We start from the raw sequence: 22,804 nt of genomic DNA, 5'->3' as shown, positions 1-22,804 counted from the left end.
TGTCGGCTGGTGCGTTTGTGGATGTAAGGGAACACATTACATTGTGTTGCTTTGCACAGTTGCAGTTGCAGTGGAGAAATATTTGCCCAAATTGCTTTTCACTGATTTGACCAGTGTTATTTCAGTAGAATAGATTGAGGGCAGGTTAGCAGAATGGCTAAGAGTAGGGCTCTGAAAATTGGGTTTGAGTGTTGCCTTCACTACCTATAAGCTGTGTAACTAGGCAATTTAATCTACATGTCAGATTCTTCATCTGTAAAATGGGGACAATAATAATTCCTACCTCATATTATTTAAAGAATTAAACATGTTTTGTGCTGGGCATATATTAAATACCCATTAGCTCCAAAAGGCTAGTTGTTGTTTTATTTATTTTTATTGGAGAGAGTATGTTCTCTTTCTATTTATTAAAAAATTTTCCACTTTAAGACAATAAGTGGTTTTTGGTGATTAGCATTATTAAATACAAAAATGTCACTGCAAGGAAGAAAAAAGAGAAACAACACAAATAATGGTCTCTTAACAGGGTTGTTTTCAAGATGTCATACTTGATTCTAGCGGTCAACATACAAGAGTTTTGAATTCATGCCTAATTCTTGGTAGCAAATGAAGATCTTTTGGAAACTACAAGGTACTGACATTCTGTGGACTATGAAGCCACCCCATCTGGGTTCAAATCTATAATGTGTGGAAGGCAGCTGTGCTCACTACTGTACCACGTGGGAGGGATCAATAAGGAGTTTGGGAGTAATAGCCCATATCCCCTTCCCACCAGGGAAGCCCATGGGCTAAATCTTATTGATATTTGGCTTTTGCTCCAGCAGGTGTCCTCAACCATAATGGGTCTACAAAGAAGGAGGAGAGGCTACTCTACTCTGGCTTGTTCCTTCTACTCTACTTTTTATCACCGTTTCCATCTCCTCTGCTAACTCCCAACCCTGTTTTTTCAAGAGTTTCTATTTTGCTTTGAAGTCCTACCCTTTTCTACCTCCAGTGTTTATGCCCTCCGTGGACCAAAGTTATAGAAGTTCTTTTTTCTTTCTGTCTAGGTGATGACTAGGGAGGCTTCTCAGCCATGTCTCTGCATCTCCTACTAAATTCTCTTTCCCATGCAAAATCGATAAATCTTGAAATATTTCTACAAATAATAATGGATGATCTACATTTCTTCAGATCAGCTGAGAAGTTAGCCATCATATATTACATTAGTTTCGTGTGATGTTTTGTAAGGTCTAAATGAATTTATCCGGCTAAGTTTGGGACAAAAGATATTGCTGAGTTGGAGACTGACTATTACAGAGTGATAGGATGGTTGCAATGGAAAATGAAAAGGCATTGAAATCACACAACTTGGGTGTACATTCAGGCCCCACTATGACTTTGGGCAACTCCTGTTACCTCTTTAAAATTCATTTTCCTCTGTGGGGTGGAGACAAAAATATTCAATCTCAAAAAACTAAGCATAGAAGGATGCTTCTTCAGTATCATAAAGATTACCTGTTTTAAATCCATAGCCAACATCCAGCTCATCATATGAGACCCTAGAGCTTTAATATTTTAATCAGTTAAAAGATACAGTTATTGGTGTTCACTGTGACTTTTAAACATTGTTTGGGAAGTTTTGTTCTTTGTATCAAGGCATGACAGAGAGAGAGAGAGAGAGAGAAAATGGGAATGAAATGTGGGAAGAAAAGAGCATCCTAAGAATAACCAAAATGAAAAGTGGGTGGGACCTATGTAAAGAAAAAACAGGGCAGGATAGCCAAGAAAATTTAGAAAAAGAGTTGGAGACATTTCTCCTACCAAATATTATGTGTTCTGTCAACTTTACACTGTGAGCACAAGAATTGACAGATGGATCAGAGGGAGAGAAATAGTCCTGAATCTGGGGTCCAGCCATTGACTTCTTTTTTTAAAAATTTACTTATTTATTTTTGGCTGCATTGGGTCTTCGTTGCTGTGTGTGGGAGCTCTCTAGTTGCCGTGAGCGGAGCTACTCTTCGTTGTGGTGCCCGGGCTTCTCATTGTGGTGGCTTTTCTTGTTGTGGAGCACGAGCTCTAGGCATGCAGGCTTCAGTAGTTGTGGCACGTGGGCTCAGTAGTTATGGTGCATGGGCTTAGTTGCTCTGTGGCATGTGGGATCTTCCCGGACCAGGGCTCGAACCCATATCCCCTGCATTGGCAGGCGGATTCTTAACCACTGCGCCACCAGGGAAGTCCCCGCCATTGACTTCTTGAGCACATGTGCTGTGCTAGACACTGAAGTAAGTGCTTTCTGTAAATTATCTAGCTTAAGCCTTACAAGAAAACTGTAGGATAGGTATTGTTATCCCCATTTTATTTTTAAGGAAAAATAAGATTTAGAGAAGTTAAAGAACACTTACCCTGTTGTCAAAACTGACATTAGAGCTCAGATTGTACCTCAAAGCAAGTGCTGTCAAAGTGAATCTTATACAAATGAACCATGAAGGAATGAGTGATTTTACCAGTGGTGTTGGGGAAAAGACTGAGAGAGGGGGTCATTAGAAATCACATAAGTACTCGCCTCACACCGTACCAACAGGAAATTCTACACAGATTGAAAAAAAAAGAGGCAAGGGTAGAAGATAGTAGCAGAGTTGGAGGGCAAGTAAAAGAAAATATAAGTAGCTATTTCATTGAAATGGGACTGGAGAAAAACTTTCTAAGCATGGAAACCATGGTAGAAACCACAAAAGAGATGACTGATATGCTTGGTTACATAAAGTTTCAACTTCTGTGCATCAAAACCATTATAAAGCAAACCTAAATGCAAAGAACAGTCTAGGGAGGCAAATGAAAATTTATATTAATATAATATATTAAATTATACAATTATAATACACAAATGATGAATATCTTTATTGTATATTGTATAATGAACTCTTACAAATCAATAAGAAAACTACAAATTTCCTAAGTAAAAACGGTCAAAGGCAATAACAGGAGAACTCATAAATTTTAAAAATTACTCCACAGTAATAGAAAAACTAATTAAAATTAAAGGTAGATGTTATTTTCACTATGAAATAAAAGTATTTTATGAAAATTTTTAGGTACATTTGAACATTTTGAGAAATAGGAACTGAGCTGCACTGTTCATTTTCCTTTTGGTGGGCAAATTATAGACAAATGCCATGGGAAAAGTTTATGCCTTTTCTTCAGAAATTCCATTTTGGTGAGTTTCACTTAAGGAAATTAGCCAATATCATGTTAAGATTTTTATGCAAGGATATTATTTCAATGTTAGATGTACTAGACAAAAAGAAAAGCAAGACGATTTAAATAATAAATGTCAGAAAATATTTGAATGAATTTTGTGAATATGACGATTTGGATGCATGATCTATTAAGATTGTGTTTTCAAAGACTATTATATATATAAATGATTTGATGTTAAGCGGAAAAGGCAAGATACACTGTGTATGCAGTATAATTCTAAATCTCATTTAAAATACCGTGTGTATAACTTTATATATTGAAAGGGAACAAGGGAAGATGTTAATTTCCTTCTCACTGTTGTGGCCTCTCCCGTTGCGGAGCACACGCTCTGTTCGCACAGGCTCAGCGACCATGGCTCACAGACCCAGCCGCTCCGCGGCATGTGGGATCCTCCCGGACCGGGGCACGAACCCGTGTCCCCTGCATCGGCAGGCGGACTCTCAACTACTGCGCCACCAGGGAAGCCAACGATGGGTTTTTATTCTCTGCATTTTGCATATTTTCTACAATGAATGTATATTGCTTTTATATATAATTATAAAAAGTTATTGGGACTTCCCTGGTGGCACAGTGGTTAAGAATCCACCTGCCAATGCAGGGGACACGGGTTCGAGACCTGGTCTGGGAAGATCCCACATGCCGCGGAGCAACTAAGCCCGTGCACCACAACCACTGAGCCTGCGCTCTGGAGCCCGCGAGGCACAGCTACTGAGCCCGCACGCGACAACTACTGAAGCCCGTGTTCCCTAGAGCCTCTGCGCTGCAACTACTGAGCCCACACGCTGCAACTACTGAAGCCTGAGTGCTCTAGGGCCTGCATGCTGTAACTACTGAGCCCGCGTGCTGCAACTACTGAAGCCCGCATGCCTAGGGCCCGTGTTCCACAACAGGAGAAGCCACCACAATGAGAAGCCTGCGCACCACACCGAAGAGTAGCCGCCGCTCGCAGCAACTAGAGAAAGCCCGCGTGCAGCAACGAAGACCCAACGCACACACACAGACACACACACACACACACACACACACACAAGTTATTAACGTTATTGTTTTAGAAGATGTAAAGATTAAATTTAAAAATTTGGCTAAGAATAAAGTAATGTTTTAGAAATGTTAATTTTATTTTCCTTTAATGGAACCTTAGATAGACACTTCACATTTCAGATTTAATTATTTATGGCTTGATAGTGGATTTTTAAAAACTGACAGATTAAATAATCTTTGTGGCATCAATTTGTATTGGTTTTGGTAGAACTGAGTTAACTAATGCAAGTGTCGCTAGAACTGAATGTCCAATGCAGAATGTTCCTTTCTTCATATTCTCCGTACATAAGCTTTGATTCCTCTTGGAATAATTTGCATCTTGCACGTATTGCTATATCCTAATAGGAAACGAGCTGAGAGTATTTCTTTTTCCCTGATGGAATAAAGTGAGCATTTTTTAAAAGCAGAAAGTCAGCCATAACCTTCATCTTGGAGTGCCTGTTCTCAAAGTGGGTGCTTAGTGTTCTCTTTCCAGGCTGTAATAGTATTTTAGGAGCCAGGTCATCTCTTGCATAATCAGGCTTTTGGCTTTTACATGCCTTGTTATTTCTGGCTCTTGGTAAACAATATTTGCGGTAATGAAGTTTGAGAAAGAAAATGGATTTCTCATAATAGCTGTGGAGGGAAATGGTATGGAAAAATGTTTCACCGTGCCAGCATTTTCACACAGAGGAAAATTTTTTTGCTTTATCTTTACTATAACTATCGAAGCTGTATCTCATGGGCATATTCATTTCAAGTTCAGGGTCATACTTTTTGTGCATTTGGCACAACTTCGTCTTTAAAAATTCTATTCAGATTATTGATGCCATTGATTGATCGTGCACACTTCCGAGCTTTTCTTTATTGCGTAGTAATCTAAGCATTTCCTGCAGACTTCTTTCCCTGTAATCTAACATATTTCCTCTGTTTTTCTTTGTGTCCCCTTTTAAGGCATTTCCTATGTTTTTTTTTAAGATCTTTATTGGAGTATAATTGCTGTATTAGTATGTGCTGTATAACAAAGTGAATCAGCTATACATACACATATATCCCCATATCTCCTCCCTCTTGCGTCTCCCTCCCTCCCTCCCTCCCCCACCCCTTTAGGTGGTCACAAAGCACCGAGCTGACCTCCCCGTGCAATGCAGCTGCTTCCCACTAGCTATCTATGTTACATTTGGTAGTGTGTATATGTCCATGCCACTCTCTCACTTCGTCCCAGCTTACCCTCCCCCTACTTCCTATGTTTTTACGTCCATTAATAACAAGCATTTGTAAACACTGTCATGGTAAATATATGAAATTCTTTCACATCTGCTAAATGTTGATTTCTTTGTTTTTAGGGTGACTCTGGATCCTACTATTCACAAAGCTCTAGAAAGGTAAATAAAATTAACAATGACTTCAACAAATATATTACTTTTGGTTTCCTTTCTTTGTCGTAATTGTAAACATGGACTCAAATGAATTTTTTATATGAGTTGCTACTTTTTTAAAAAAATAAATTTATTTATTTATTTTTTGGCTGTGTTGGGTCTTCGTTTCTGTGCGAGGGCTTTCTCCAGTTGCGGCGAGCGGGGCCCACTCTTCATCACAGTGCGCGGGCCTCTCACTGTCACGGCCTCTCCTGTTGCGGAGCACAGGCTCCAGATGCGCAGGCTCAGTAGTTGTGGCTCACGGGCTTAGTTGCTCCGTGGCATGTGGGATCTTCCCACACCAGGGCTCGAACCTGTGTCCCCTGCATTGGCAGGCAGATTCTTAACCACTGCGCCACCAGGGAAGCCCTGAGATGCTACTTTTAACTAGTTTATTAGTTTTTTAAAACGAGAGAATAAGTTGAAAGCTTTTATAGTTTGCCTAGTGGTGTGACCTGGTCACCTGGACACGTGTTCATGGTAGGATGGTACCTTGAGGTTGTTCACTGTGTTCCACATCGGGTCCTCAGCTGTGCAGTTTGAGGTTTGAGTTTATGGCACGTGAGAGTAGCCATGTCCCTTGGAGACTGATGCGGTGTCAATTTCTCCGTTTATGATGCCAGGAGAGCCCAATGCTTGGCTTACCTCATTAGTACATTCCTTCTCTCCTGTTTGAAAAGCCTGCATGGGAGTCCAATTATGATCGGTCATTGGCTACTAGATCTGGAATTAGAACAAGGAGAGCCAGTTTGAAGATTTTAATAGTGAAAGACTTTTTCGCCATGATAACCTGATGTGTCTGTCTAACCTTGAGGGGTGTTCTGCGCAGTGGGCCATGTGGGTGCCTTTTCCCCATACAGTGATGAGTAGAGGCACACCTTGTTTTATTGCACTTCACTTTATTGTGCTTTGCAGATGTTGCGTCTTATTTTTTGTTTTTGTTTGTTTGTTTGTTTTACAAAGTGAAGGTTTGGGGCAAGCCTGCATAAAGCAAGTCTGTTGGCATCATTTTTCCAACAGTGTTTGCTCACTTTGTGTCTCTGTGTCACATTTCAGTAATTCTTACAATACTTCAAACTTTTTCATGACTGTTATATTTGTTATGGTGATCTGTGGTCAGTGATCTTTGATGTTACTATTGTAATTGTTTTGGGGCTCCATGAACCACGTCCATATAAGATGGCAGACTTAATAAATGTGTGTGTTGACTGTTCCACTGACCGGCCTCCCCCACTATTTCTCCCTTTCCTTGGGCCTCCCTATTCCCTGAGACACAACAATATTGAAATTAGGCTAATTAATAAGTTTACAATGGCCTCTAAGTGTTCAAGTGAAAGGAAGAGTTGATATCTCTCACCTTAAAGGCCAAAAGCTAGGCTTCTTGCTCCAAGCAGCTGAGTTGTGAATGCAAAGAGTTCTTGAAGGGAATTAGGAGTGCTACTCCAGGGAACATACAAATGATAAGAAGGTGAAACAGCCCTATTGCTGATATGGAGAAAGTTGTAGTGGTCTGGATAGAAGATCAAACCAGCCACAACATTCCCTTCAGCCAAAGCCTAGTCCAGAGCAAGGTCCTAACTCCCTTCAATTCTGTGAAGGCTGAGAGAGCTGAGGAAGCTGCAGAAGAAAAGTTTGAAGCTAGCAGAGGTTGGTTCATGAGATTTAAGGAAAGAAGTCATCTCCATAACATCAAAGTGCAAAGCGAGGCAGCAAGTGCTGACGTAGAAGCTGCAGCACGTTATCCACAAGATCTCGCTAAGATTTTGAAGGTGGCTACACTAAACAACAGATTTTCAATGTGGACACATCAGCCTTCTATTGGAAGAAGATGCCATTTAGGACTTTCATAGCTTGAGAGGAGAAGTCAATGCCTGGCTTCACTTCAAAGCTTCAGGGGACAGCCTTTCTCTTGTTAGGGCCTAATGCAGCTGGTGACTTGGAGTTGAAGCCAGTGCTCATTTACCATTCTGAAAATTCTAGGGCCCTTACAAATTATGCTAAATCTACTCTGCCTGTGCTCTGTAAATGGAACAACAAAGCCTAGATAACAGCACATCTGTTGACAGCATGGTTTACTGAATATTTTAAGCCTACTGTTGAGACCTTCTGCTAGGATAAAAAGATTCCTTTTAAATTATTACTGCTTATTGACAATGCACCTGGTCATCCAAGAGCCCTGGTGGAGATGTACAATGAGATTAATGCTGTTTTCATGCCTGCCAACACAACATCCATTATTGTGGCCCATGGATCAAGTAGTAATTTCAATTCTCAGGTCTCATTATTTAAGAAACACATTTCGTAAGACCATAGCTGCCATAGATAGTGATTCCTCTGATGGATCTGGAGAACGTAAACTAAAAAAAGTTGTTTTTGTTTTTTTTTGCGGTACGCGGGCCTCTCACTGTCGTGGCCTCACCCGTTGCGGAGCACAGGCTCCGGACACGCAGGCTCAGCGGCCATGGCTCACGGGCCCAGCTGCTCCGCGGCATGTGGGATCTTCCCGGACCGGGGCACGAACCCTTGTCCTCTGCATCGGCAGGCGGGCTCTCAACCACTGCGCAACCAGGGAAGCCCAGCAATAAATATTTTTAAATTAAGCATGTACATTGTTTTTTTAGACATAATAATATTGCACACTTAATAGACTACAGTGTAGTGTGAACATAGCTTTTATATATGTACTGGGAAACCAAAAATTTGGCGTCACTCGCTTTATTGCAGTATTTGCTTTATCGTGGTGGTCTGGAACCAAACCTACGCTATCTGGAACCAAACCTACAGTTTCTACCATTCATCTTTCCGCATGCTCATGACTTCCACTGGTCTTTCTGCTTTTAGTGTGGGAGGTATCATGCTTTCCAACTATCAGGCTAAGGCAACAGTTAAGACAGACTGCTTTTGAATGTCATCTCTACTTGACTCTGTGCTCTTGGACAAGGTACTGAATTGCTCTATGCTTCATTTTCCTCATTTGAAAATAGTAAGAATACCTACCTCATAGGTTTGTTGTGAGATGAAACATTTAACTCAGTGACATAATAAGAGCTCAATAAATTCCAAACAATATAATTCGTGTTATTACGGCTTAGTGTTTGTTCTAAGGTGACTTCCGCACACATATGTATAGATTTTATTAGGTTGAATGATGTGAAATTGCCGTTTTGGTATGTCGAAAACACCAGCTATTTCATATGGCTAAACCCAATAATAACTTACGATTCCACTTCTTGTCTACAGAACCTTTAGTTATTTTGCTGACACGTCACTACCCTAATTTAACATATAAGTGCACTTGAATTATCTTCCTTAACTCACGTTATTTTGTTGTTGTTCAATGAAATGGCAGAGTAATACTGACCTTGAAGGGTCATGAGCTACTCATAAGGATGATAATGTCATCTGTGGCGATTTTTACACGGTTCAGTAGGCATTTCTCATCGTGTCACCGGCAGGGTCTCACCTCTGCAGGATGTTGCAGTGTTGCTGGTCTGTGTTATTTGTGTCACTAGTGATAGGCTGAAACCAGATTCATCTGAGTCCTACACTTAACTTCATCTTGCCCATGTTTCATATGTCTGACCTCTTGCAGAACTTTTGCACGTTGAGGGTATTTTCTTTTCCAATAACTTTAAGGGACAAGAGTATCACTATCTTCATTTTCTGACGTTAAAAAAAATTGAATCATATGTGAAATGGATCAAAAGCATAGCTCCCAGTTAGTGGCTCTGCAGAGAGCTGAATGGAGATCCTCAGAATTTCAAAGCTAAGGTAGGTTTTGATTGGTTTCATTTAAAACTCATTTTATGTAGTTAGATAAATAAAAATCTTACAAGGTTGTCTGAAATAATGATAGCAGAATCACAACAGGAATGGCTGTCTCCCAGCTTCCCCCATTTTTCCTCTATTTCTAGGATTCTGTGGTTGCTCAAAAGCATTCTCTGCTTTAGAATCTTAAATCGAGCATAGTTCGTAATTGATACCATTTTCAGAGTGAACGAAACACGAATTTTACCAATACTCTGGCGAGGGACAAAAATATACGTTGTCACGTTTCACGATTGAAACATTTTTGTTGATCTTAAATCTTCTATGAGAATGAAACAGCTACTCATGGTGGATTTAGAACTTTCTTGTTCTGTTCTACTCATGTATTCGTGCACAGACTGACCTGCTTTATTTAGCCTTTAGTCATTTAAACAGCTTCTGGAATGAATGTGTGATCACGCTACCTACCCTCTATAGCAGTCTTTTACGCGTGGTTTAAATGCCGTCTTTACTGAAGTCCTGGCTTTGTACCTGTGCTGTCTGAAGACCTGAGGCAGCCGTTGGGAATGCCAGGCTGAAACGATGTCTCTAGAGGCTTCAGCAGCATCAGGAATTCAGTTAGGCGAGCGATCAAAACTGACTGGGGCAAAAAGAGGCTCAGAGCTGATGCCTTTTATCCCCAAAGTGAAGGGTTTCTTCTGCTTTTTTGGGGGATCTTGGCAGTATCTCTTCTGGCCTCTATTTGGTTTGAGTATCAACTCATCTGTCTTGGTGCCTTGGAACCTGACTGGTCTGTCAGCTGAGTCTGCCTTCTCTCTTGTCAGTTTCAAAGAACATACCAGAAGCCAGAGATCTGACCTCTAAAGGGGCCCCTCACTGCTTGATACCCACTCCAGCCCCTTCCTTTCCAGGACTTCATGTTCAACCCACTCGGGTAGCAAAACAGGGCCCCAGCAGGCAGCATAGAATCCCTGTCATTTTTTTCAGAATCCTTGTTATTGAATCCTCTCACCCAGTTAGAATATTAAAGTCTTCCTGGGATTAGAGAATGAGGAGAAATGACTTCATGGTGCATAAATTGAAGGGGTGGCTTGGGTGAATTCTGAGTTTAATGAGATAAAAAGAGTATCAATAAAAATTAAAGGAAACCCATTTATTTATTTTATTTTTTATATAAATTTATTTATTATTTATTTTTGGCTGTGTTGGGTCTTTGTTGCTGCATGTGGCTTTGTCTAGTTGCATGAGTGGGGGCTACTCTTCATTGCGGTGCGCAGGCTTCTCATTGCAGTGGCTTCTCTTGTTGTGGAGCTCGGGCTCTAGGCGTGTGCGCTTCAGTAGTTGTGGCTCGCAGGATCTAGAGTGCAGGCTCAGTAGTTGTGGTGCATAGGCTTAGTGGCTCCGTGGCATGTGGGATCTTCCCGGACCAGGGCTCGAACCTGTGTCCCCTGCATTGGCAGGCGGATTCTTAACCACTGTGCCACCAGGGAAGCCCAGGAAACCCCTTTATTATGTCTGGTATTGGAATCCCCCCCCCACTACTTTGATTATGTGTTTTTATAGAATGTGAATCAAATGGCAGCATTTAAGAAACCGAGGTCACTTTTTAAATCTTGTCCGCCAAAGACTTGCCTAGGCAGGCCTTTGGTTTAGATGTTTGTAGATGTGACTTGACCTCTGCACATAAGTGTGCTGTCAGAACATTTGATTTAGTTAATAGAGAGGATGAAGTAAAGCATGAGCTTCTCTGGTAGAATTCTTTTGTCTTTGAACTGAGGAATATGAGTCATCAGGAACGATGCTCCCTCGTGTTGCGCAGTCTGCCTCCTGATGACACAACTCTAAGAACTGTCGGAATTGACTCATGCCCGCTTTAAGGGTATGGATTACAATGAATCTGACTAAAAATACCTGGATGATTGGTGGTGTTTGCGAAAGTGTGTTTTCCTTCTACATTCGGAACAGATCAGAGCTGCCACCATGCAGATGCAGCGCTGCCCTGAAGGTCTTTATGGGGAGAGACTGACTGACGTGAGGTTCAGATGTGAGAGAGCTCTGGCCGTACCCGCTGTCACTTCCCTTAGTACAGGACCGATCTGAAGGCTGAGACGTGTCTTTGCTCTTTGCTCCTTCATGTGGACCGTTCTTGAAGGTGTGTGGTCAGTAGGAAGAAAAGACTCCCATTTTCTCTTGGGAGTATCAGTCCTGAAACATTTCTTCATGACATTCAAGGAAGATGTGTTTGCTTTGATTTCTGTTCTAAAGAGAATTCTATTGTTGGTCCTTTAAAAAATGTGTTAGGAATACATGTGTGTATGTGTATGTCTGTGTGTGTGTGTGTGTGTGTGTGTGTGAGAGAGAGAGAGAGAGAGAGAGAGAGAGAGAGAGAGAGAGAATGTGATGGGGAGTGATATGGGGGTATGTAGAGAATGAAAGGGGGATTTGGAAGATTAAAGAATCATAACTCTTACTCAGAATAGTTACAAATGTATATAATTTACCTGTATCAGAAATCACCTTATGACAAGTCGTTAGTTAACTTAACATCTAGTTATCCCATACAGGTAACTTACGCAAGCTCAGAACCTATGAGCTTAGAATCCTGGCCCAGCAGACCAAAGAATCAATAACCAAAACGTGTTAATCTCATGCTCTCACAAAATGGTCCTCCCTAGGATCCTTCCACACAATGAGAAAATCCAATTTTTCAATTGACCCTCTGTTTTCCAGCACGCCACTTTAGAGCTGTTAAAGATTTCGAAAATGATGTCTGTTATCACAGTATTTTCTCCCAGATCTCTGATGCTGTCTATTTACTGTCTCCCTGAAAGTTCAGAGAACAATCTATTTTATTTTTTTCTGCATGTTTATTATGCTTTGCTCAAGTCATTGGTGAGGCTGTCATATTTGCCCTGTAAAAGGACTTAACATATGATGGTGACACTACTAGTTGGGATTGGTTACTAGATTCAAGAGTTTGGCAGTTGGTAAAGTTCCATTTCTAAAAATACAATATTATAAAAAAATCTTTCCAAAAGGTCCCCATCCTTTTTTTCTTCATGCTTAGTAAACATTGTTTTATCCTAGTAAACATTTAACCTCTTCTTTTGTGAATTTTCTCCCCTTGTCTTTGGGCATTATTGTTTTAGGGTATTAACGTTTCTCTCATCAATTCATAGGAGCTTTTTATATATTAATATCCTTAGTCCTTTGACTCCATTTTGGTGGAAATATTTTTCTAGAGTTCCTTTGCCTTCTAATTCTCTTTATATTATGTTTAACTTGCAAAGTTTAATTAAAAAATGTAGTAAACAATCATGTATTTTCCAACTATGGCATAACTGTTAACTGTAAAATTGTTTTCAAATATGTTAATTTGTAGAAAACATGTTACGGCACAGTATTGGGTCCTATTTTTGATCTGAAAATCAGAAAGTGGTAATTATGGCTGAAAAGGATGGTGAATGTGGCTGAAAAGGTAGGCTAGAGTCATGCTGGGGGCTTTGAGTTCTCAGCTAAGGAGATCAATCTAGTATAGACTTGCTTCACATCAAATTGGATGCAATTGCGGATCACAATATAGTAAGGTATTGAATATGTTAATATTCTCTTTGGAGCATTGGAGTTGATTCCAAGCTACCTGGGCACTGTCTTATAATTTCACTCTTTTTTTAAACCCTTATGGAAGTCCCTTTGTGGCAGACCTTCTTATGAATTAATCCACATCATATCTAAATCCGTGATCACATCTGAAAGGCTTACTCTGTGAACTGAGTCTCTAGAACTCAAATTAGTACCCTGGAATTCTAAGGTAAATTCTCACCTTACAGCTCTCATCTTTATGATGCTTTCCGTGTGGTTCTAGCTTGGGGAATGATATGGTTCCTGATCACAAACCCCTTTCTTCCAGAGGACAGGGTGGCCTACTGGTTCAAGCCTGGCAGATCAGTTCCTAGTTGGGAATTGTGAACAATTTACCTGACTGTTTACATGCCTCAATTTTCTCGTTTCTCAAGGGGAATAAAAACAGGTCCTTACCTCATAGAGTTATTATGAAAATAAAATGAGAACCCACCATTCTCTAAAAAGTTCCTGGTGCATTACATGTATTTGCTAAACGTTAAGTATCATCACCATCAACATGCAGATGCCACGTCCTCCTTCCTTTTCCTCAGTTGATGGCATTCTAGGCCCATCTTCCATGGGGTAGGTTTTAAGAGAATGGTGGTCATGCCCAGAAAATTATGAGGACTTGACATTTTTAATAGTGTAGTAATGAAGCAGTAGGCAAGAAGTTGCTGACGGATCTGGGCAATGATGCTTTAAAAGCCAATTTCAAAATGATCAAAGAAAAAAAAAATGATCAAAGTTTCTTCCCGTGGATGCTGCCCTGACCCACATGACATCCACCGTTTGTGATATTCTAAAAGTTGGACCGAAAGAGATGAACAGGATTTGAGAATGTTAATCTCATTTTGGTCTTAATGATAAATGTTTATCAGTCTGTCTATGTATCTATCCACCTATCTAATGTGTATGTTATCACTATATATATATAGGTATCACTATATGTAATATATATGTATGTATGTATACACACGGTTGCGTGCACACACACACGTATAGTCTGTATTTGTATAATGTATATAGTGATGGAAGTCAGAGCTCTAAAAAGTCTTCATAATTCCAGATGCTTGCTGAGCCTCTTGCTAAGAGCTGCTCTGCTAATTCATCCAGTGGGAGGACCTGGGGGGAGCCTCAGTGTGATAAATGCTGTTTACTCCAAGCTATGATGATGGGCTCCTTTCTTCACGGTAGACTGTAATGCGTATCACCCGCTGCTCAGCCTGCAGTTCCAACTCAAAAGTGATTCTGTCTCAGGCCAGAAAGAAAACAGGACACATATGTGTTCTTTTTTAAAAATTCTTTTCCGTTATGGTTTATCCCAGGACATTAAATATAGTTCCCTGTGCTATATGGTAGGAACTTGCTGTCCATCATTTTATATGTATTCGTTGGCATCTGCTAACCTCAAACTCCCAGTGCATCGCTCCCTGACCCCCAACGTACTCATTCTTAGGTTCACGAAAGAGAAAAAGACTTGTTGATGTAGTTGATTGTAGTTTGTCTCTTGAACATATAACCAATCTGCTGATACTTAATGACTTCAGATCGTGCAGTAGAAGAAAAGGAAACGAGCTAACATTTATTGAGTGGCCATTATGTGCTACATGCTGTTAACTCATTTGATTCTCTCATGAATCTGTTAGGCTGGTTTAATTACCCTTAACTGAGGCTCGAAGTCGTTGGTAAATAGGAGAGCTCCGATCTGAACCCCAGTTTAACTGATCCCCGAAACCATGCTCTTTCCAGGGCTATGCTGTCCGCTGATATATTAGGTTCTGAATAAGGGAGGCCAGGAAAATTGTTGCGTTTTCTGTGTGTGACATTTCAAGTACTGGCCCTGGCTGGCCATGCGCAGGGACGTCGGCAGGCGCTGCTGCTGACAGTGTGAGCCATGTGAAGTGGGTTCCCTCTCCCACGTAAGCTCCCCCCTTTCTCTGTTCTCTCCAGCTGCTCCCAGATTTGGGGGGCACAGCCTTGCTCTTCACGCCTCCCCTCGGCCTTCTGGCTTCTAACCTGCCCTCTCCCTCCCACCGAAGTTTTACCATTCACTAGATTAGCTTTGTAACTGGTAAAGCCATATTGGTGACAGCTATTTACTTCACTTATTTATTTCTACTCCGATCTAGTGTTTGGAATATCCAGCTGTAATTTGAGACGTGTATCACCTCCTGAGAAAAGAGTCATCGATTAAGATGTCAGCCGTGTCAGGATTCCTGAGCACTGTGCTGATAGGTACTTGGAAATGATATAGTTAGAACATATGCTAAAACCTTCTGCCATGTAAATATGTTGCTCTTTAACGGAAAGTTTCCAGCATTCAATAGGCAGCCTTTTGCAGTGATTTAGGTGTTCTGTGTTGGATTTGGCCTTTCTTATTAAGATGTTTTTAATTAGAAAGGCAGGAGATGTGTAGATGAGCTTGAGAGTGTGATTGATGCAGACTCAGATTTTAGTCCCATCTCTCACTGCCTGAGTGCCCCCAGACAAGACACTTTACTTCTTCTAATTTTTTCTTTTTCGATTTTTTTTTGATGTGGACCATTTTTAATGTCTTTATTGAATTTGTTACAATATTGCTCCTGTTGTTTATGTTTTGGGTTTTTGGCCGCGAGGCATGTAGGGTCTTAGCTCCCCAACCAGGGATCGAACCCACACCCTCTGCACTGGAAAGCGAGGTCTTAACCACTGGACTGCCGGGGAAGTCCCTCACTTTACTTCTTGGAGCTCTGGTTACCCATCTATAAATTAGATGTGATACCTACCTTATGGGACTATTTATAACACCCAGTATGGTCCCTAGCACAGAGCTTTACTGAGAAAATATTAGTTCTTTGTGTCTTGGCCTGGAAGGCAATGCTTTTTCTTAAGTTCTTGCCTTCAGTGAACACATGTATATGTGGGAAAGACTGATTCAATAAGCCTTTCCTCTCCTAAAGACTGTATTTCCTTTGCAGTTCTGTATCTGTTCCATTTCAAATAAAGGTTTAAGCTCTCTCATTTCCCTGATACCTCTGCATGAAATAAGGCGTGAACTCAACATACAACAGCTTGTTGGGTGTATTCCATACATCTGTTCTGTGCAAGTGTTCTTCCTGCCGGATCTGGGGTGCAGGGAGCTGAGAGTCACATTTGCTAGTAGACTTAGCTATTGATGATTCAAGCACATTTATCAGGACGTAGGTGATGCTTTTAAGTTTGTGCAGGAAGCTGAAATGAGTAATGTGACAGGTCAAGGCTTATAGCCATGGGAGAAAACACTTCTCAGCTGTGTAGCGACTGTTTTCCATTTCAGATTCCTCTTCTCTCTTCTGTGATTCTGTGCTCCCTGCTACAGACTGGCCTTTCCCACCTGTCTACCGTATTAAGTGAACTCAACAGTTTCTGCAAATGATGTTAATATGCCTAAACAAAGGTTAACCGTTCATGAGTACATGCCTAGCAAGGTTTCACCTTAAATTAATCAGCTCTTAGACACTCTCCAGCATCTAAAATTAAAAACTCTTTTTTAAATTTTAATTCAACAGATATATATATATATCTCCAAGGCATACTTTTTAATGAAAAAGTAAATTTTTAAAAAATTTGTTTATTTATTCATTTATTTAATTTTTGGCTGCATTGGGTCTTCACTGCTGCATGCGGGCTTTCTCTAGTTGCAGTGAGCAGGGGCTACTCTTTGTTGCGGGGAGCAGGCTTCTCATTGTGGTGGCTTCTCTTGTTGCAGAGCACAGGCTCTAGGCCTGCGGGCTTCAGTAGTTGTGGCTCGCGGGCTCTAGAGCACAGGCTCAGTAGTTGTGGCGCACGGGCTTAGTTGCTCCGCGGCATGTGGGATCTTCCCAGACCAGGGCTCTAACCCGTGTCCCCTGCATTGGCAGGCAGATTCTTAACGACTGCGCTACCAGGGATGCCCGAAAAAGTAAATATTTTTAATCACCCAACGAGGGAAGACTTTTCTCTTTATAGAAATATATGTTTAAAAAAGGATGATGTAATACTCTGGTTTCTCTTCATAACCAATAAATCTCCTTTTACTAAAAAAAAAAAAAGGATGATGTGTACTTTTTCTAAATCATCTCATGAGACCAATTAATTGGACTAATCAGAGCTTTTAAATTATTTTTAATTTTGTACTGTTATCGGTGTTCCAAAGGAGAATGTTCCCCAGCACGGTTTACAATTGTGTTTGCTTTTTGTTCTAATTCAACCATCGAAAATCTGAGATACATCATTTGTTAAAATCAGGAAATAATAGGGAACTGAAGAATGATTACTTTTTTTTTTTTTTTGGCTACACTGTGCGTGTTGTGGGATCTTAGCTCCCCGACCAGGGATCAAACCGGGGCCCTCGGCAGTGAAAGCGCGGAGTCCTAACCATTGAACCACCAGGGAATTCCTCAATGATTACTTTTTATTTTTTATGTTTCTTTTCTAGTTGTCATTGTTGCTACCCATCAACAGCTAGCACCATATTTTCTGCTGGGTTAAAGTCTAATGATAAAGCTGTGTTTTTATTTTCCCAAGCACTTCGTTATAGACAGAAATAAGCTGAAATAATGTTACCGTGTACTAATAATGTGGACCTCTGGAGATAATCAGTACCAGCATGAAACCCCTGCAACGTAATTCGAGGAAGCACGAAGTGTTGCACAAAATGAGAAAGAGTATTTAGAAGTTGTATATCTTCCTGTTACTTTATTTTATTGATTTTTTTTAGGCCATCCTCATGAAATGGGCAGAGAAGCTCTTCTTGATATAACTTTATAGACAAATGGAAGCTCAATTTATATGACTTACATAAGTCCCATAATTGACCTTCCTGTAACGAGAGCCCAGACCTTGGTCCAGTGCTTTGTTCCACTATCCCACTATCCAGCTCATTTAAGAGACCACATGCCACCATTCATGTCATTTCCCTGTGAGAAGCATGCACGGCCTCTTCCTTGGTGGCCTGGACATTAAACATGAATGGATAGAATCTGTAACTAAGTATAGAGAAACTAACACCAGTTCACCAATGAACACGAACCGTTCTCTGTGTGTCTCTGCTTTTCCCTTCTCTAAGAGCACCTGGGTCTGGACTCATCACACCTTGTGTTTTCCTTTCGGAACCAAGATGGAGACAGACTGGTCTGTGCCTGTCACTTGTGGTGATGCCAGTAGGTTTACTCATTATGTTGACCAGGCTCGAGCTTTTAAGATGAGTCTCTATGGAAGTAAATTGCTTATTTTAGGGATTGTCTAGTGCTGTGATCAGACATAATCAAGGATGGTGGAAGATTCTAAAAGAAAGTTATAATGATGTGTTTATTGGAAAACGAAGACAGCAAAACCTAAAATAAATCTTGTTCTGTTGTTCAATGGCAATCTTGGGAGCCGCATGGAAAGTGAGCCATGCATAGTGGTGCTTATGGAGCAAAGGTCCACTGTCTACCTTCTAACTGTTGAACTTAGTAATTTAGTTTTGTGGAGCTTGGTTGTTTTGTTTCAGTGATGACACACACTTCCTATGGGTATTGGGGCCTTTCCTTCCCAATATGGGAGTTGTCTGCTTAGAGCATTGGTGGTGAGGAATTATCATAGAGGGGCTCAAAGTATTATTAGAGAACTTCCTTCTAGGTCTTTGGCTCTAGAAACCCCAAGGGCAGTATTCTGTCGTCTTTTGTAAATATAGGTAACCTTGAAAAATACACTGAGTAGTTAGCGTCTATTTCCATAGCTCTGGCATGGAAATTTCTTACAGGCTGGAGCGCCTTCTTAGACCGGTTGCTAGGCAACCAAGAGGAGTTCACAAGCTTTGTCACAAGCCAGCAATCAAATGAGAGACAATATTTTCTTTTGATTATGTTTTTTTTTTTTTTGTCGGCTCTTGTTTTTGGTATTGTGTATTTACATCCTTTGGGGAGTATATATTTATAGAAATGCCTTTTACAAAGACACTTTATTTGTTGAAGGCATTTTGGGTTGATCTTTTTGGATAAAAAGGTGACCAGTAGGTGTTGAAATTAGGCCTTGAAGCAGACGAAATTGTTTTATAAAACGTGGTGGAGTCACACATACTGCTTTAGCCACTCTTTTATTAAGAAAACATACAGGTAGCTTTCCATTCTGCTACTTCTGGTTTTTATTTATTGTGCACGTCTCTGACATAAACCAGTGGCTTTGAATCTGCGGTACCTCCAGCTCTTTTGTCTTTGGAAGTCATCTCTGAATAGAAGATCATTTAAACCTTCGTAATCAGGACTTATTCTGACTTAATTTTTTGGAGCCATCTTTTATGTAAATTCTTATTTTTTTAATGTATTTTATTTATTTATTTTGGCTGTGTTGGGTCTTCGTTGCTGCATGTGGGCTTTCTCTAGTTGTGGTGAGTGGGGGGTACTCTTGGTTGTGGTGTGCGGGCTTCTCACTGCGGTGGCTTCTTTTGTTGTGGAGCACGGGCTCTAGGTGCACGGGCTTCAGTAGTTGCAGGATGCAGGCTCGGTAGTTGTGGCTCGCGGGCTCTAGAGTGCAGGCTCAGTAGTTGTGGCACATAGGCTGAGTTGCTCCGTGGCATGTGGGATCTTCCCGGACCAGGGCTCGAACCCGTGTCTCCTGCATTGGCAGGCGGATTCTCAACCACTGCGCTACCAGGGAAGCCCATAAATCCTTCTTTTTAAAACATATTTGTATCCTTTTTTAAATTGAAGTTTAGTTGACTTACAGTATTATATTAGTTTCAGGTGTACAACAGTGATTTGATATTTGTATACGTTGTGAAATGATTACCACAGTAAGTCTAGAAGCCATTTGTCACCATTCAAAGTTATTACAATATTATTGACTATATTCCTTATCATGTACATTACATGCCCATGACTTATTTATTCTAAAACTGGAAGTTTGTGCCTCTTAACCCCCTTCACCTATTTGCCCATTCCCCCATCCTCACCCCTATTGTAAATCCTTGACCTTTACAGATTTTGTCTTTCAAATACTAACGAGTCAGCTTTTAAACAAATGCTTGGGTAAATGCTTATGACTGATGTTTATATTTTTAATTATACATTGATGTTGATTCAGTGCGGCTGAGGAGTGTGCCTCAGAATAGTAGTCTTACAGGTAGAGAAGAGGAGGTAGGGAGACTGAAGTGATACAGATCTTCTGCCACTGTTCCAAGGGAGGAAATGGCGGATTGTAGAAACTGCATATCAATGAGCATGATATTGATATCTGGCCAAATAGCAGCTTGGGTTATTGAACTAATAGCTGTGATGACTACGAAGAACTGGCAATAATTAGGAGCCAAAATGATTTCACTGGGAAAAGCTCATGTGAAATTAAACCTGTTTCCTTTCTGATGATTTTACTATGCGGGTGGTTCATGTAAATCTATAGCCACGGGATACGGATTTTAGTAACATGTTTGATGAAATTTCTTATGATAATCAACATTTCATTACTGCAATCCCTTGCTTTTATGCTTGAAAATAGCACTTAGCAATTTTTTTTTCTGCAGATGGCTATGTAAATTATTTGAAGAAATGAAACAGAACATTAAAACTGATATAAATGTTTTTGAAATTCAGAGATATACCATTTGCATATAAACATTATCATTTGCATTTTCCCCTTGTAATTTGGCTTACTATGGGAAAAAATTGTTTTTTATTTTTTACAGTCAGTATGGAGTGTTTTATTGCATGAGGCCACGCTCATGTTTTAGGACAGAGCAATTCAAAGCATTTAGGATGAGCTTTACCACTCACGCCCTCCCAAAGCAAGTGGGGTTCTAGCTCAGGCCTTTGTCACTGCTGCGGTTTTGTGTATGAAGTGTCAGTGTACCAGTGACTGTTGGAAAAAGGACTGATACCTTGTCTTAGTTCTTTGTAGAAGTGAACTATTTTTATAAATCAAACCATACAACAGTAGTTAGGAATGCGAATTTCTTTCATTTCTTCAACCCACAAGCATTTGCTGAGTGGTGCCCTTCGCTGGTTTGAAGATAGATGCTTTCTTGTTACATCTGAACTCTCAAACTGACCTTTTTTTAGGCTTTTCTGGCCAACTGATGAAGCCTATGAACCTCTTCTCGGAAAAACGATTTTAAATACGTAAAATAAAATATATGAGAAGTTAGTTATATTAGCATAGTTACCAAAGATTAAAAATTGTGATTAAGTAATAGATGTACTTACTAATGCATTAAGTAATAAAATCTAGCAGAGTTTAATATCAGTTGTATTTTTGAAATCATGATGAGTTTAAGCAATATCATGAGCTATCTGCCTAACTATAGTATGTGATAGGAAAGTCATTGTTATTTCTATTGGTGATAGTTGCAGGTACTGTTAATACCCTGTGGTTTGTATCATGCCTATATTTATAATGCAAGGAGATGCCAGATTTCAGTTAGATGTTCCTGAAAATAAAAATGTACTTTTCCCCATTCCTGAATCCATAGACCCATGATGGGGGGGGGCAGGGTGTCCATATACCCCAATTAAAAAGACCCTGTTTACATGTTCACCATTAATTGTATCACAAAAGTAGTTGTCTTAAAAACAAAGTAAAATATACTAGTAATATAAGATTGTGATATATTCTTTCTAGATGGTAAACTCACTGAGATTAAAATCCTTGGGGATATTCCAGTTGATGTGTATAGCTCAAACGATATTAAGCATGTGTAACAGCAGCGGCAAATGAGTTTCAAACATGTATATTGCCCATCTGGCCTAATTATCAATAGGCAGATTTTTACAGAAGATGCCACATGCTTGGGCCCTCTGCCGGTCTTCCATTATATTGTTGAAGGAGCATAAGAAATAAAGTCGTAATTGAAATGGAGAAGTTTCATCTCCGTAGCCTGTAAGAGGCCAAGGGAAAATGCCCACCTCATTAGTGAATAATGCCAGTAGTCATATTGGAAGTCTTTTGTATTCAGTACAAATATTAGCACTGATTTCCTAGGTATTTGTAAGTTAATACATACATAACACTTAGAGTCATGCCTGACACGTAGTCAGCCCTGTATTAGTGCTATTGTTACTATTCCAGCATAAGTTATTACTGCTGAGTTCTACAAAGTTGTTGTGGAGGCTTTATTTCTTATTTCAAAGAACTGTATTTAGAGAAAGAGAAATATCGTATGATATCCCTTATATGTGGAATCTAAAAAGAAAGGATACAAATGAACATATTTACAAAACAGAAACAGACTCACAGACTTAGAGAACGAAGTTATGGTTACCAGGGGGGGAAGGATGGGAGGAAGGGATAGTCAGGGAGTTTGGGATCGACATGTACACGCTGTTATATTTAAAATGGATAACCAACAAGGACCTACTGTATAGCACAGAGAACTCTGCTCAATATTATGTGGCAGCCTGGATGGGAGAGGAGTCTGGGGGAGAATGGATACATGCATATGTATGTCTGAGTCCCTTTGCTGTGTGTCTGAAACTATCACAACATTGTTAATTGGCTATACTCCAATATAAAATAAAAAGTTAAAAAAAAGAACTGTATTTACATATACGACAGTGATCACTTAGGGTCTTATCAGCCCTTGATTGTGGCTTCCTTAACTTATTTTTTTGAATAGATAATACATGAATGTAAAACTTAAAGATACAAAAGTGAATATGTAGTGAAAAGTAAATCCTTTTTGCTTTCTTTTACCCCAGTCACCCCATTCCCCTTCTCATAGCAATGTGATATATATTTATATATGTAATAGATTCATCTTTGAA

The 22,804-nt window shown here is 40.1% G+C and overlaps 1 protein-coding gene across 2 annotated transcripts in view; it reads left to right on the top strand.

The window, feature by feature from the left end:
• Positions 1–22,804, top strand: part of ANK3 (ankyrin 3) — a 688,018-nt gene that overhangs the window by 115,122 nt on the left and 550,092 nt on the right. Inside the window, exon 2 of one of the 2 annotated variants that reach the window (XM_049696621.1) lies at positions 5,607–5,645. The exons of the other annotated variant lie outside the window; for it this stretch is intronic. Within the exon in view, the coding sequence (XP_049552578.1) occupies positions 5,607–5,645 (39 nt within the window). The remainder of the gene's footprint in view (positions 1–5,606; positions 5,646–22,804) is intronic. 2 annotated transcript variants of the gene reach the window in all.

The sequence above is a fragment of the Orcinus orca genome, chromosome 14 (assembly GCF_937001465.1).
Source record: "Orcinus orca chromosome 14, mOrcOrc1.1, whole genome shotgun sequence".
Lineage (NCBI taxonomy): Eukaryota > Metazoa > Chordata > Mammalia > Artiodactyla > Delphinidae > Orcinus > Orcinus orca.
This window is presented reverse-complemented; position numbering and strand designations above follow the sequence as displayed.